Here is a 12,810-nt window from a genome sequence, read left to right as displayed (position 1 = left end):
GTCCGTGGGCCCCCGCAGGCCTGGAACCCCCATGCCATGCAATTCCCCGCTGATCTGACCCGAGAAGCCTGCAGGACCCGCCCCCGGCAGCTGCGGCTCATCTGCATCTACTACTTCACCAACTACTTTTTCAAGGTCAGCGGGATGGCGGCCTTTTCGTAGGGCACTGCAGGCCTTCATACCACTGTCCGACCTCTGGGTGGGGGCCCACACCCAGTGGGACCAGTCTGCTGTGCCATCGGAGGTAGCCTTTGCCCCTCTCTGGGCCTCAGTTTCCCTACCAGTTCCAGCAGAATGGCAGGAAAGTACAACTGCAATCTGCAAATGAGATCTCAGAAATCTACTCAGGTGCCCGTCCCCAGGGTGGGCGTCAGACAAGAAGACGCCAGACCCTGGCCTCAGAGAACCCTTTGTCTCAACACTTAGACCTTAGAGTTTTGATGCTAGCACAAGGTTGATTACGGCCACAGAGATACAAGCAATGATGAGTCTCCCCAAGAGGCAGTCCAGGAGGGCTTCTGGAGAAGGTGCCTTTCAGCCATGGTTTGGAAATGAGTTGGGGCAGTGGCGAGTGGAGAGTGTAACATTTGGAAATACCAAAAGAGGCACAGGACAAAGGGCTGGTATAAACCAAGTGTCTATTGGGGGAGAAACCCCCCGGGCGAGGTCCCGTGGTCCGGAAAGCTGGGCCAGGGGAGTCGCGCCCGAGGAGGGGCAGGCTTGGGTTTTTAAGGGAGCTGTCTTTAGGGAGGGTGTTGGGGGCAGCAGTGAAGTGGGGAGACAAAGCATTGCATCCGCCGTGGGCTGGAAAGTTTCTGTCTTGCCCTTCTCAGCAGCTGCTGGCAGGTTTCAGGAAGCTGGCCTGTGGTTTGGGGGTTTAGGGAGGAGGGGCGCCTAGGGGATCGGTGGGTGGAGGGGCAGATGGGGGAAGGTGAGTGCTGCTTCTCCCCGGGTCTAACAGAGAATGTGGGGCTGTGAATGCATTAAATGGAAGGGGCTGGGCATAGTAGCTCATGCCTGTAATCCCAGCACTTTGGGAGGCTAAAGCAGGAAGATCACTTGAGCCCAGGAATTTGAGACTAGCCTGGGAAACATAGCGAGACCTCGTCTCTACAAACAAACAAACAAAGTATGTGAAAAAAAATGACAGGCGCATGATGGCACATGCCTGTACCTGTAGTCCCAGCCACTCGGGAGGCTGAGGCAGAAGGATCACCTGAACCCAGGGGGTCAAGGCTGCAGTGAGCCGTGATCGTGCCACTGCACTCCAGCCTGGGCCACAGAGTGAGACCCCAACTCAAAAAAACCCCCAAAACAAACAACAATAAAATGGGTGGAGGGGCAGTGGGTGGTGAGAGCGCAGTTTTCAGGGAGCGGAGCAGCATACACATGGCTGGGAGACTGGCCCACACTGGGCCCAAGAAAGGCGTGCTCTGTTCTCATCCAGGGAGGGGAGCTCAAACCTCAGCCAAGGTCTACCCGCTCCCCTCCTCTCAGCCCCCCACCTGCTGCCCTTCCAGGATGAAGACAACTCATCTCTGCTCAATAACTACGTCCTGGGTGCCCAGCTGAGCCACGGGCCCGTGGAAAACCTCAGGGATCCGGTCAACATCAGCTTCTGGCACAACCAAAGCCTGGTACTGCTGAGGGAGCCCCCTTTGCCACCCCACCCCTGCCCCCCTGTGGCTCTCCTCTTGAACATCAGTTTGTGCAAACCCAGACCCGTGGAACCAACCATCTTGGAAACAGACTGTTTTAAATCCATCGCACTTTGAAAATGCCTGCCACAGAAATTAGAAAATGCATTCCCTGCCTGAGTCAGAATTCTTTCAGTTGCAAGTAATCGAAGACCACGTCCAGCCAGTGTTAGGTACAAAAGAAGTTTATCGGCGCACATGAATGGAATGTCCAGGGTTGATCCACCAGCCTCAGGCACGGCTGGATCCAGGGACAGACACGGTGTCATCCTCTCTCAGCAATGGTTTCTTGCCTTTCTTCCCATTCTGTGGCAAGACGGACGCTGGAGTGCCAGACTTCCTGCCCTCTTCCCAGCAGGCTCTTCCCCACCAGTGCCGATCAGGGTCCGGGGTCTTCGAGGCTCAGCTGGGTCACGTGTCCACCCTGCAGCCGTCACTGTGACCAGAGGGATGGAGTGTGTGGGTTGGCCAGGACCAGGTTATGTGGCCCAGGGACTGGGGTATAGGAGCCGGCTCTGAAGGGAAGCACAGATGCTGATCCTGGAATGTGGGAGAGGGCTTCTTGGGGGAGAGGGTTGGGCACAAGCCCCAGTGCCTGCTTCCTTGTTACTGGCGTTCAGAGCCTCTGCTCTCTGCTTCGTCTTCCGTCTTCCCCTCGCCGTGTCGGGCCTGCCCGGCCTTCCGATGTCACCACCACCCTTTCCTCTCACCCCCTAGGCTTTTGCCACACCATTCCCTTTACTGGGAATGCCTTGCTCTGCCCGTGTTGAGATCCCCACCCCCTTGGAGGCCTGCTTCTCGGGACACCCTGTCCTCCACGGTTTTCTGTGGCACTGCCCGGGTTGTCTCTGCCACGCTTCCACTCACATGGCTCGGAGTCAGGGCGGTCTGGGGCAGGTCTCTCTCCCCCAGCGGGCATGGGTCTGGACCACTGCTGCTCCCCCATGGGAGGGGGGAAGGCCAGCGCTGGGCGCCCAAGAGTCCACCTGGGCTGAACCCTTCCACCGTGCTTGTAATTGGGGTGTAAATGACCCCACACTGCAGAGGAGTAAACTGAGGCTCAGAGCAGCTTGGCAACTTGCCCAGGTCACTCAGAGTCGTGGTGAGGGTGGGGCTGCCATCTGGGGCCATCGGGCACCCAGGCCCAGCCAGCTCCCGGTGAGGTGTTGACAAGCGTGCGGTTGAGTCGCCTCTGGCGCCCAGCGCCCCCAGACCTGATCTGTGACCCTTCCTCTGTGACCCTTGACTGACCCCAGCGTCTCGCCTCAGGAAGGCTACACAGTGACCTGCGTATTCTGGAAGGAGGGAGCCGGCAAGCACCACTGGGGAGCCTGGAGCTCTGAGGGGTGTCGCACAGAGCAGCCCTCGCCTTTCCACGTGCTGTGCCACTGCAACCACCTCACCTACTTTGCTGTTCTCATGGTAGGTCCACCTCCAGCCTGGGTGAGGAGGTCCGAGCAGTGGAGGGCCCTGTATCGTGGCAGAGGAGCAAGGGATAGAAAATCCAATGCAAATGGGCTTAAGCAAGAAAAAGAAAAGAAACCTATGGACTCTCTTTTCAGAAAAAGTGGGGTTAGGCTTTAGGCATGGCTGGATCCAGGGACTCAATATCACTAAGACAGTACTCTATGTCTGACCCTCAACCGCACTTGCTCTCTGTGGGCTCAGCCCTCAGATAGGATCTCCTTTTGGGATAAGAATGTGGCTGCCAGCAGTTCCCAGCTCATGCCCTGCCAGCCTTTAGGCCTGTGGAATGAGAGCTTCTCTCATCCATTCTGCCAGTCATGTGCTCGTCCCTGAACCGACCACGATGAGCAGGAGGAAGGAGGATGCCGATAGGCCAGGCCTGGCGTACCTGGGCGCACACAGTGGGAGAAGTGATGGAGCCCCCGGGTCCACAGATGGTGGGGAGGGGAGGTTCTCGTCAAGGGAGCCACTGTGTCTGCTGTGGCCTCTTCAAGCCTGGACCGTAGCGAGGTGTGGGGCAGGGGACTTGGAGCCGAGGTCTGCGCCTGGGAGGGAGGACGTCGCCAGCCCCGGCCTCCAGCCCCCTTGCCCCCGCAGCAGCTCTCCTCGGCCCCGGTCCCCGCAGAGTTACTGGCTCCTCTCACGTACATCTCCCTCGTGGGCTGCAGCATCTCCATCGTGGCCTCGCTGCTCACCATCCTGCTGCACCTCCACGCCAGGTACCCTCCTGCGCAGCACCCCGCCTGCCCTCCCACGTGGGCCCCTCGAGCGAGCAGCCCGCTTCAGGGGCCAGGGCCAGGATGCGGGGGACTGGCTCGTGCGTGTGGCTGCCGTGGCATCCCCGCCCTCTCTCGCCCTCAGTTTCCCTGTCTTTGTGCGTCTGTGGGGCCAGGGGGTGGTGCAGCCTGGGTGAGGTCCCCGGATCATGGAGGGCCATGCTCCCACCCACAGGAAGCAGAGCGATTCCACCACCCGCATCCACATGAACCTGCATGCCTCCGTGCTGCTGCTGAACGTCGCCTTCCTACTGAGCCCCGCGCTGGCCAGGCCCCCAGTGTCCGGGGCATGCACGGCACTGGCCGCGGCCCTGCATTACACGCTGCTCAGCTGCCTCACCTGGACGGCCGTCGAAGGCGTCAACCTCTGCCTCCTCCTTGGGCGCGTCTACAACGTCTACATTCGCCGATACATGCTCAAGCTCTGCGTGCTGGGCTGGGGTGAGCGTGTGGCCCCCTTTCCTCCCGAGGCCCCGGTGGGCAGGGCGTGGGTCCCTCCTGTCCTCTGTCCCTTCTGCTCCTCCCAGTGTCCACCTCGTGTCCACCAGTCATCCTCCTGTCAAAGCCCACCAACGATCTTTCTTTTTGAGTTGGAGTTTCACTCCGTCACCTAGGCTGGAGTGCAGTGGCACCCTCACGGCCACCCCGGCGTCGACCTGCTGGGCTCCGGCGATCCTTCCGCTTCAGTCCTCCAAGTAGCTGGAACCACAGGCGCGCGCTACCGCGCCCGGCTAATTTTTGATTTTTGTAGAGACGAGGTCTCACCAAGTTGCCCAGGAGGGTCTCGAACCTGCAGGTTCGGGCAATCCACTCCCTTCGACCTCCCAAAGTGCTGGGATTACAGGCTGAGCCACCGAGCCCGGCCCACAGATCTTTACAAGGCCGTTGTCATCACCTCCTCCCCCTCCATCCTCACCATCCTCACCTCCTCCACTTTCATCACCACCACATCACGTCTTCCACCCCCACGTCCGGTGTCATGACCTCCTCCACCTCTGTCATCTAGACATCACCACCATCATCACTTTCTCCACCTCCTCCACTTCCATCAGCACCGTCACTGGCACCTCTGTCACCATCCTCGCCCCTTCCTTATCATCTCTACTCCTCTTCAGTTCTGCAGCCCTCTCTCCCTTTGCTCCCCACTACCACCTCCCCAGTGTGAACACTCCTGCCGCCGCCGCCCTTACATCTAGAGCCCTCACTGACACCATCTTGGAGAAGAGCGTCCTCAAGGCTGCTGGGCTCACTGCTCTGAAGCTGGACCGCATGCTGGTGGCTGGAGGCCCAGACGGCCTCCACCCCCCTCCCTTGCCCAGTGGACTTCCGTTAGCGGACCCAGGGGCCGAGGGCCAGCTGCCACCAGTCTCCTGAGCCTCTGTTCCACTTCTCAGGGGTCCCGGCGCTCCTGGTGCTGCTTCCCCTTGCTGTGAATAGCTCAGTGTATGGACCTCGCACGATCTCCTTCTCCGACAGCTGGGAAAACGGCACGAGCTTCCAGAACATGTCCATGTGAGTGCCCTCGGGGCTACAGCGGGCGCCCGGCTCTGGCACGAGGGCTGCAGGGGCCTGGGGCTGGACATAGGGTATTCTGCAGGTGAGACACTGACTGGGGGGCAAAGAGGGAGCCGGGCTTGGACACAAGCCTGGCACATCCCTGCTGCTGGCTCCTGGTCTCCCACAGGGGCAGGCTTATATTCCACGCTGGCTAGCCCCAGGAAGCCAGCACCCATTCCCAGTCTTCGAGGCCAGGCAGCAGGGCTTCCCCCGGAAGCACATGGCCGCACGGCCCTCTGCCCACCCGCCCCTCCCTCCAGCTTCCAGCCCCGCAGGTCTGGCCTGGCCTGCACCTGACTCTCTTCCCCTGGAGACCACTTTGCTGCATGTGGCCAGGCTCCAGCTCTTGCCGGCCAGCACCGGGCACACACGCTGCCTCAGACCCTCCTAGTTGGAGAAGAGCATGTTGTGGGAACTGGGCTGGTGGGGGACGGGCTTGGGGCTCAGCACGTGACCAGGCTGGGGAGGCAAGGAGGGGCAGCAGAGGCGGGCCCTGGGGACAGACTCTGCCGCTTTCCCTTGCAGCCTTGGCTGCCTCTCCCTGAACCCTAAGACATCAGCTTTTTCATGCAACGTATCTGACAGCCAGACACAGACTCGCGTTGGAAACCCCCATGGACCCATGCCCAACAGGCGTCGGCCATCCTGCCTTCTTTTTCTCCCTGGACGGACCCAGGCTGGGTCTGCTGAGGGCTGACCCTGGGCAAGCCTTGGGTATTAGCCTGCTGAACCCCCATAACCGGGGAGGTGGTCCTGTTGTCCTGCTGTACAGTTGGTGCAACTGAGGCACAGACACGGGGCAAACAACCTGCCTTGGGATCTCCCGCCAGTCAACAGCAGGGTGGGGATTTGGTCTGGGGTGGCGGGTCCAGAGGCGCACCCAGTGGGAACTGGGCGCAGAGGTGGAGTGAATCCCTCTCACTGTGTGGATGCGCTGATGTCTCAGGGGAGGCGTGACCTAGGACTCTCTGAAGAGGTACTCCATCATGCAATTGTGTGATGCAGACGAAAGAGCATCCACAAACACACTGACACCCCAGCGCTGGAGACACTGGCCTGAGAGCTGGTGTCACCTGTGTCTTCATTACAGTTTCCCCTCCCCTCAGGAAATGATTATTCTGGACTTTCTTTTATTCCCCCTATGTGTAGTTTAAAAATGGCTTACTAGGTCGGGCATGGTGGCTCATGCCTGTAATCCCAGCACTTTGGGAGGTGGAGGCAAGAGGATTGCCTGAGCCCATGGGTTCAAGACCAGTCTGGGCAACTTGGCAAGACCTCATCGCTACAATAAATCAAAAATTAGCCAAGTGTGGTGGCATATGCCTGTGGTTCCAGCTACTTGAAAGGCTGAGGCGGAAGGATTGCCTGAGCCCAGCAGGTCGAGGCTGCGGTAGCTGTGAGTGTGTCACTACACTCCAGCTTGAGCAACAGAGTGAGACTCCAACTCAAAAAAAAAAAAAAAAAATGCACCTGCATTCCTTAAACACAAACGATCCCAAACAAAAAACAACCCTTGAAAATAACCCAAGCCGGGCTCGGTGGCTCAGCCTGTAATCCCGCGCCTTGGGAGGCCGAGGTGAGTGGATTGCTTGAGCCCGTGGGTTCAAGACCCGCCTGGGCAGCGAGACCTCATCTCTACAATAAATCAAAAAATGAGCCGGGCATGGTAGCACGCGCCTGTAATTCCAGATCCTCAGAAGGCTGAGGTGGAAGGATTGCTGGAGCCCAGCAGGTCGAAGCTGCGGTGGCCGGGAGTGGCCACCGCACTCCAGTCTGGGCGACAGAGTGAGACTCCAACTCAAAAAAAATAAAAAATAAAAAAATAACCCAAATGTCTGCTGACAGGACACTGGGTTGGTAAACAGGCTAGGATGCCATCTGGCAGTGGCAGTGAGTGACTCACATCACTCATGTCAACTTCGACGAGGCCCCCACAGGGTCTTCCAGGACCCTTGTGACGGCAGCCCAGGAGCCACACGGGAACCTGAGCAGGGCACTGTGCTGCGAGTCAGGCTCTAGACTCAGCCCACCAGGCTTCAGGCCTACCTTCGCCTCTTGCTAGAGCGTCAGTTTCCCCCTCTGTAGGCTGGGGTCGTCATGGGGATTACACGGGATAATTCATGTAAAGCGCGTGACACTTGTCCCACTGGGTGAAAGGCGCCACCTGTCTCAAAGGCATCCTCGGGAGGCAGAGGCCTGAAGGTCTCTGAAGGCCTCAGACCAGGGCTCCCCACACCTGGAGAGCACCTGCCGCCATGCGGAGGGAAGGCAGCCCAGCCCACTGCCTGGGACGGGGATGTTGGTCCAGCCTATGTGGGAGGGTTTCCTGGGGAGGGGCCTTCCCCACACAAAGATGGTGATAAGATGGTGACACTGCGTGGTGGGGAGGAAGGAGGAGTGTCTGGAAAGAGAGCCCAGGCGAGCATCCCATAGGAGATGTGCAAGCTGGCCTGGGGCCAGCCAGGGAAGGGGAGAGGGAGAGGCTTCAAGGGGGAGGCTCAGAGGCGTGAGACTGACTGCTGTGACTTGATGGGCCGGCATCGGGGCTTTGGAAAGGGGACCCAGGGGGTGGGTGGGTCCTAACGTGGTGGCCTGACTGGAAAGCGAGCGTGGGGCTTCGCCATGGGTGTGGTCGGGCGAGAAGCAATGGGATCTAACCAGAGTGCGGCCGGGTTGAGGCAGCATCCTGGGCCTCCCTGACGGTGAGCCTCGTGCTCTGCCCTTCCCCGCAGATGCTGGGTGCGGAGCCCCGTGCTGCACAGCGTCCTGGTCATGGGCTACGGCGGCCTCACATCCCTCTTCAACCTGGTGGTGCTGGCCTGGGCACTGTGGACCCTGCGCAGGCTGCGGGCCAGGGCGGAGGTGCGGAGTGCCCGGGCCTGCCGGGACACTGTCACCGTGCTGGGCCTGGCCGTGCTGCTGGGCTCCACCTGGGCCTTGGCCTTCTTCTCCTTCGGTGTCTTCCTGCTGCCCCAGCTGTTCCTCTTCACTATCTTCAACTCTCTGTATGGTAGGGCCCCGTGGGTGGCCGGGAGGAGGTGCCTGGGCGGGGAGGGGTGAGATGGGGAGAGGGATGGACAGGTGGTGGGAGGGTCACTGCCAAAGGGCTCTGGGTGGGGGGAGTGAGTGGGGGCTGATGTCTGGACCCCAGTCGCCAAGCTGGCAAGGCCTGTGTCAGCCCGGAGAAAGGAGTGCTGCCTTCTAACTGGCACAGAGGAACCAGTCAGGGAGGGTCCTCCAGCTCCTAGACTCCACCCCTTCTGGCCTCTAACAGAAATTCAAGGCCCAGCTCACCCCCAGCCAAGGAGATCCCAGTTCCGGGGAGGCCCTGCACGGTGCTGCTCCCACTGACCAGCCTTTTGCCTGTAGGTTTCTTCCTCTTCCTGTGGTTCTGCTCCCAGAAATGCCACTCCGAGGCCGAGGCCGAGGCCGAGATGGAGGCCTTCAGCTCCTCCCAGACAACCCCTCAGCCTGTCTGGCTGCCTGCAGCTTGAGGCCCGGGCTCCTCCCCAGAGGAGGCAGCAGGCCCGCTGCTGGACCCCAGAGGCCACTGTATCCCGGGAAGCCTCTTCTACCTTCAAACCTCCCCAGGCACAGAGGGCAGGGCATTGCTCTGCTCCTCCCTGGCATTCTGCTTCCGGGCCGGTCCATCCCCTCCCCGGCGCGACAACCTTCGTCCTGGCCAGGCATGTGGGCAGAACACTGGCCTGGGGGTCAGGAGGCCCCACTTCAAGGCCTGGCTCTGAGTTTCAGTGTGACCTTGGGCCTGTCATTTCTCACAGACCCTGGGCTTCACATTTGTGACATGGGAGCAGATGCTCTTGTCCTGCCTAAGCTGGGAGGCTTGAGAAGACTGAACAAGACCAGAGAGGGAGAGCGTCAGGGCGGAGTGGGAATGCCCATGACCTCCATCTGCCTGAGGGGGGTGGATCCCACAAGTTCTGGAGGCACCCGCATGGCCCTGCAGCCTCCTCCTGGGGAGGGCCAGATGGCATCCAGGCTTAGCGCTTAGAGATCCACACCAGTGCCTGAGACCTTACCAACCCATGTCTGAGACTTCTTTTCCTTTAATTCCTTGAGTTAGGGTGACTCCCAGTCCAGGCTCACTGTCCCAAAGACTGGGAAGTCCAGTTCGGCCCAGAGGCTTCACCTTCCACACCACCACCTGCCCAGAGACTCCCCCTGCCGTGCTCCCAAGACCCCCAGAGACCATTTCGACCAGCATATAGGGTTTCCTCGGGGTTGAAGGGGAATGCCTCTTTCCTCTCCAGCTGAGCCAGCTGGGTCCCAGTGGCCCGGCTATTTGATGACTGGGCAGGACTGAATTTCCCCTGGTGGGCGCGAGAGTGTGGGTTTTAAATCCCAAGCTCGGGTCACAATTGCGAGAATTCCAGTTGCGGGAGATCTGTCAGATCAGGTGGGAGAAAACACTCAAGAAGCCCGTGCTGTTCCCAAGATGGACATCAGGGGGCGCTGTGGGCCTGCGCGCAGCGGCAGTTGGCTGCAGACCGCATCTGGAAACGCTGCGGTCACCTGTCTGCGGGCGTGAGGCGCCCTCTGGAGGGACTGAGCCCGCAGAACCGCTCCTGCGGAGTGACCGGCACGCAGAAAGGCCATTTGTCTCTCTTCCCAGCGAGGCCGTGCGCTGTCCTCTTGCCAGCTGTGCCCCAGGCATACCTGGCACCAAGGTGGGGCTGGAGTAGACCCACACCGTTCTGTCCTGGCCATCAGACAGATTTTACTGCCTTGAATGTCACAGGGAGGGAAAGGGAGCAGAATTTCTCCCTGGGGAATGTCTTGCCCGGGGTCCTCTGCTCTTCTGTGCACTTCCAATGCAAAGAATTGCTCTTCACCGGGTGGTGCATGGTGTGGGCGCTGGAGCCAGACTCAGACGCTGCTCTGCCACCTCCTCCTAGCTGTGTGACTGTGAACAAGTCATTCAGCCTCTCTGGGCCTTAGTTTTCCTATCTGTAAAATAGGGGCAATAGCAGTACCTACCGTGAAGATTAAATAAAAGAACCCGTATAAAGAAGCTTGGCATAGAGTAAGTGCCAATGAATGGCTGTTATTGTTATTGTTAGGTGTTTGCTCTTACTAGTAACAGGGTGGCCTGAGTCTCAGAGGCCAACCTGTCCAAGTCCTGGCCCGGATCTGCTCAACCTTACAGGCCCAGCTCCTCCGTAGGCATGTCCCATGATTCCTCAGTTTCCCCAGAGGGGAAAAGCTCCAGCTTTGGCGACTTTCTGCCCTTCTCGGAATATTCCCCACATCAAGCAGCCTTCAGGCTGGGCCACGTGTCCCCCACCCCCAAATTTTCCCTAAAGCCCTATCTGTTGAAATTCCTGGTGGTCGTTTATCACGAAATCACGTTTATCCATTAAATCTCCCAGCTGCCCCACAGAGGCGGTCTCCAGGCAGAGTAATCCCCTCCCCTCCCAATCAGGGCGAGGTAAGTTCCCACCCAAGCTCCCTGCATAGCTCAGCCCTGAGTTGTGCCAGGCTCCCAGGCCTTGGGGTGAGTCTCCGTGCTCACGGGGGTGCCGAGGTATCATGGGAACCTTTAGCCCTTGGGCAGCTCCAGGGGGAGAGGACACAGGCTCCCACTGTGGCTGAGTCTGCAGCCTGGTGAAGCAGACCCTTGCCTGGAAGCCTCCAGCCCAGGGCTGGTCTTCTTAGACCCCATCAAGCCAGGGCTACCTGAGGGAGGATGTGGCCGCATGAATCAGGTGGTTCAGGAAGTGGCCCCAAGCATGTGGTTCTGAGCCCTATTGGGGTCCTGGCTCTGGGCAGGGACTGCTCTCTGGAAACACCTCACCCAGGTGGGGGAGGGACAAGGAAGATGCTGCGGCCGGCAGGGCCCCTTCCACCCCCCTCCTGCTCCCAGCAGATCCCGGTCTAGCCTTGAAAGCTTCCAGACTAGGCAGGAAGATGGAATGGGGTGGAGTCTGGGGGCTGCCAGAACCAGGGACTTTGAGGAGGCCCTTGGTGAAGGGATGACAGGCAGATGCCAGAAAGAACACAGATTTGGAGGGTTCTGTGTTGTTTTGTGACTGTTTCAGAAGGGTGTGTGTGTGTGTGTGCGCCTGCGCGCGCAGGAGTTATAAGCGGGGTAAAAATAAAATATAAAACACAGATACCCATATAAAATATAAGATGCCCAATTTTGGAGATATATTTCTGCTAAAAAAATTGTTCACTGTTTATCTGAACTTCAGCCATGCCGGGCAGCCTTTATGTTTGACTGATTTTTGCCAACCCTGCCAGCCCTAGCTGAAAGGAGCGTTGACTCAGGAGTCCGGGTGTGGACGCTCCTCCCCTCAGGTCAGCTCGGTCTCTGCTGGCAGGGAGCACCTCACCACAGCTGCTCCACTTAAGGCGTCTCCCCAGGTTCCTGCTGCCAGCCAGCGCCTCCACCAGAAGCCCCCAGGGGTCTACCTTGGGTGCCCCCACTTCACCGTCAGCCCTGGACTAGACCTAGCCTCCATCCTCTGCAGACCCTCCTCACGGGCCTCCCCGCCTCCCCATTCCCAGCTCCAGCTTCACCCGGAAGCCAGAGGGAACTTGCCATCCTGCAGCCCCACCTTGTCCTCCCCTGTGAAGCCCTTCAACCCTGCCCCCACTTCACTGCCAAACTCCCCCACAGGAACTCGAAGGGCCCAGGGCTCTGATCTGTGGTCCACCCCCCCCCACGATTCCTTCCTCGTCCTCTTGGATTCTGCCATACTGAACCACTTTCAGTTTCCTGACCAGCTGTCCGTGTTTTCTGGAACACTCTCCCTGTTCCTTCCATTTGTGAACCAATAGCGACACATCCTTAAAGTCTCAGCTTTGCACATCTCCAGTCCCCAGTTTGGACGGGAAGTGATCTTTTTTTAATTTTCTTTTTGAGTTGGAGTCTCACTCTGTCGCCCAGACTGGAGTGCAATGGCCACTCCCGGCCACCACAGCCTCGACCTGCTGGGCCCCAGCGATCCTTCCACCTCAGCCTTCCAAGTAGCTGGAACTATAGGCACGTGCTACCATGCCCGGCTAATTTTTTGATTTATTGTAGAGATGCGGTCTAGCCAAGTTGCCCAGGCGGGTCTCAAACCCGCGGGCTCAGGCAATCCACTCACCTCGGCCTCCCAAAGCACTGGGATTACAGGCTGAGCCACTGAGCCCGGCCGGGAAGTGATCTTTGACCTCCAGATCTGGGGTGGAAACTTCTTGGGCTCCACCACCCCACCCTTCCCCCATGAAGGAAGTTATTTCTCTGTACTGTGACTGCCAGATTGAGAGCATTTTGGAGACAGGTGTTGCATCTCATCTGCTCA

At 59.2% G+C, this 12,810-nt stretch overlaps 1 protein-coding gene across 1 annotated transcript in view; it reads left to right on the top strand.

The window, feature by feature from the left end:
* ADGRG5 (adhesion G protein-coupled receptor G5) overlaps window positions 1–12,165 on the top strand; it is a 14,118-nt gene extending 1,953 nt beyond the window's left edge. Inside the window, exons 5-15 of the mRNA XM_008068045.2 lie at window positions 19–135; window positions 1,521–1,637; window positions 2,967–3,119; window positions 3,762–3,883; window positions 4,116–4,381; window positions 5,335–5,452; window positions 8,230–8,507; window positions 8,867–8,970; window positions 9,989–10,185; window positions 11,842–11,937; window positions 12,141–12,165. Coding sequence (XP_008066236.2) covers window positions 19–135; window positions 1,521–1,637; window positions 2,967–3,119; window positions 3,762–3,883; window positions 4,116–4,381; window positions 5,335–5,452; window positions 8,230–8,507; window positions 8,867–8,970; window positions 9,989–10,185; window positions 11,842–11,937; window positions 12,141–12,165 — 1,593 coding nt within the window. The remainder of the gene's footprint in view (window positions 1–18; window positions 136–1,520; window positions 1,638–2,966; window positions 3,120–3,761; window positions 3,884–4,115; window positions 4,382–5,334; window positions 5,453–8,229; window positions 8,508–8,866; window positions 8,971–9,988; window positions 10,186–11,841; window positions 11,938–12,140) is intronic.
* The last annotated feature ends 645 nt before the right edge of the window (window positions 12,166–12,810 follow it).

Source organism: Carlito syrichta, unplaced genomic scaffold (genome assembly GCF_000164805.1).
Source record: "Carlito syrichta isolate Samal-C Ts95f unplaced genomic scaffold, Tarsius_syrichta-2.0.1 Scaffold309854, whole genome shotgun sequence".
In the NCBI taxonomy this organism is placed as follows: domain Eukaryota; kingdom Metazoa; phylum Chordata; class Mammalia; order Primates; family Tarsiidae; genus Carlito; species Carlito syrichta.
Note: the sequence above shows the minus strand (reverse complement) of the source record. Positions and strands in the feature narration are given on the sequence as shown.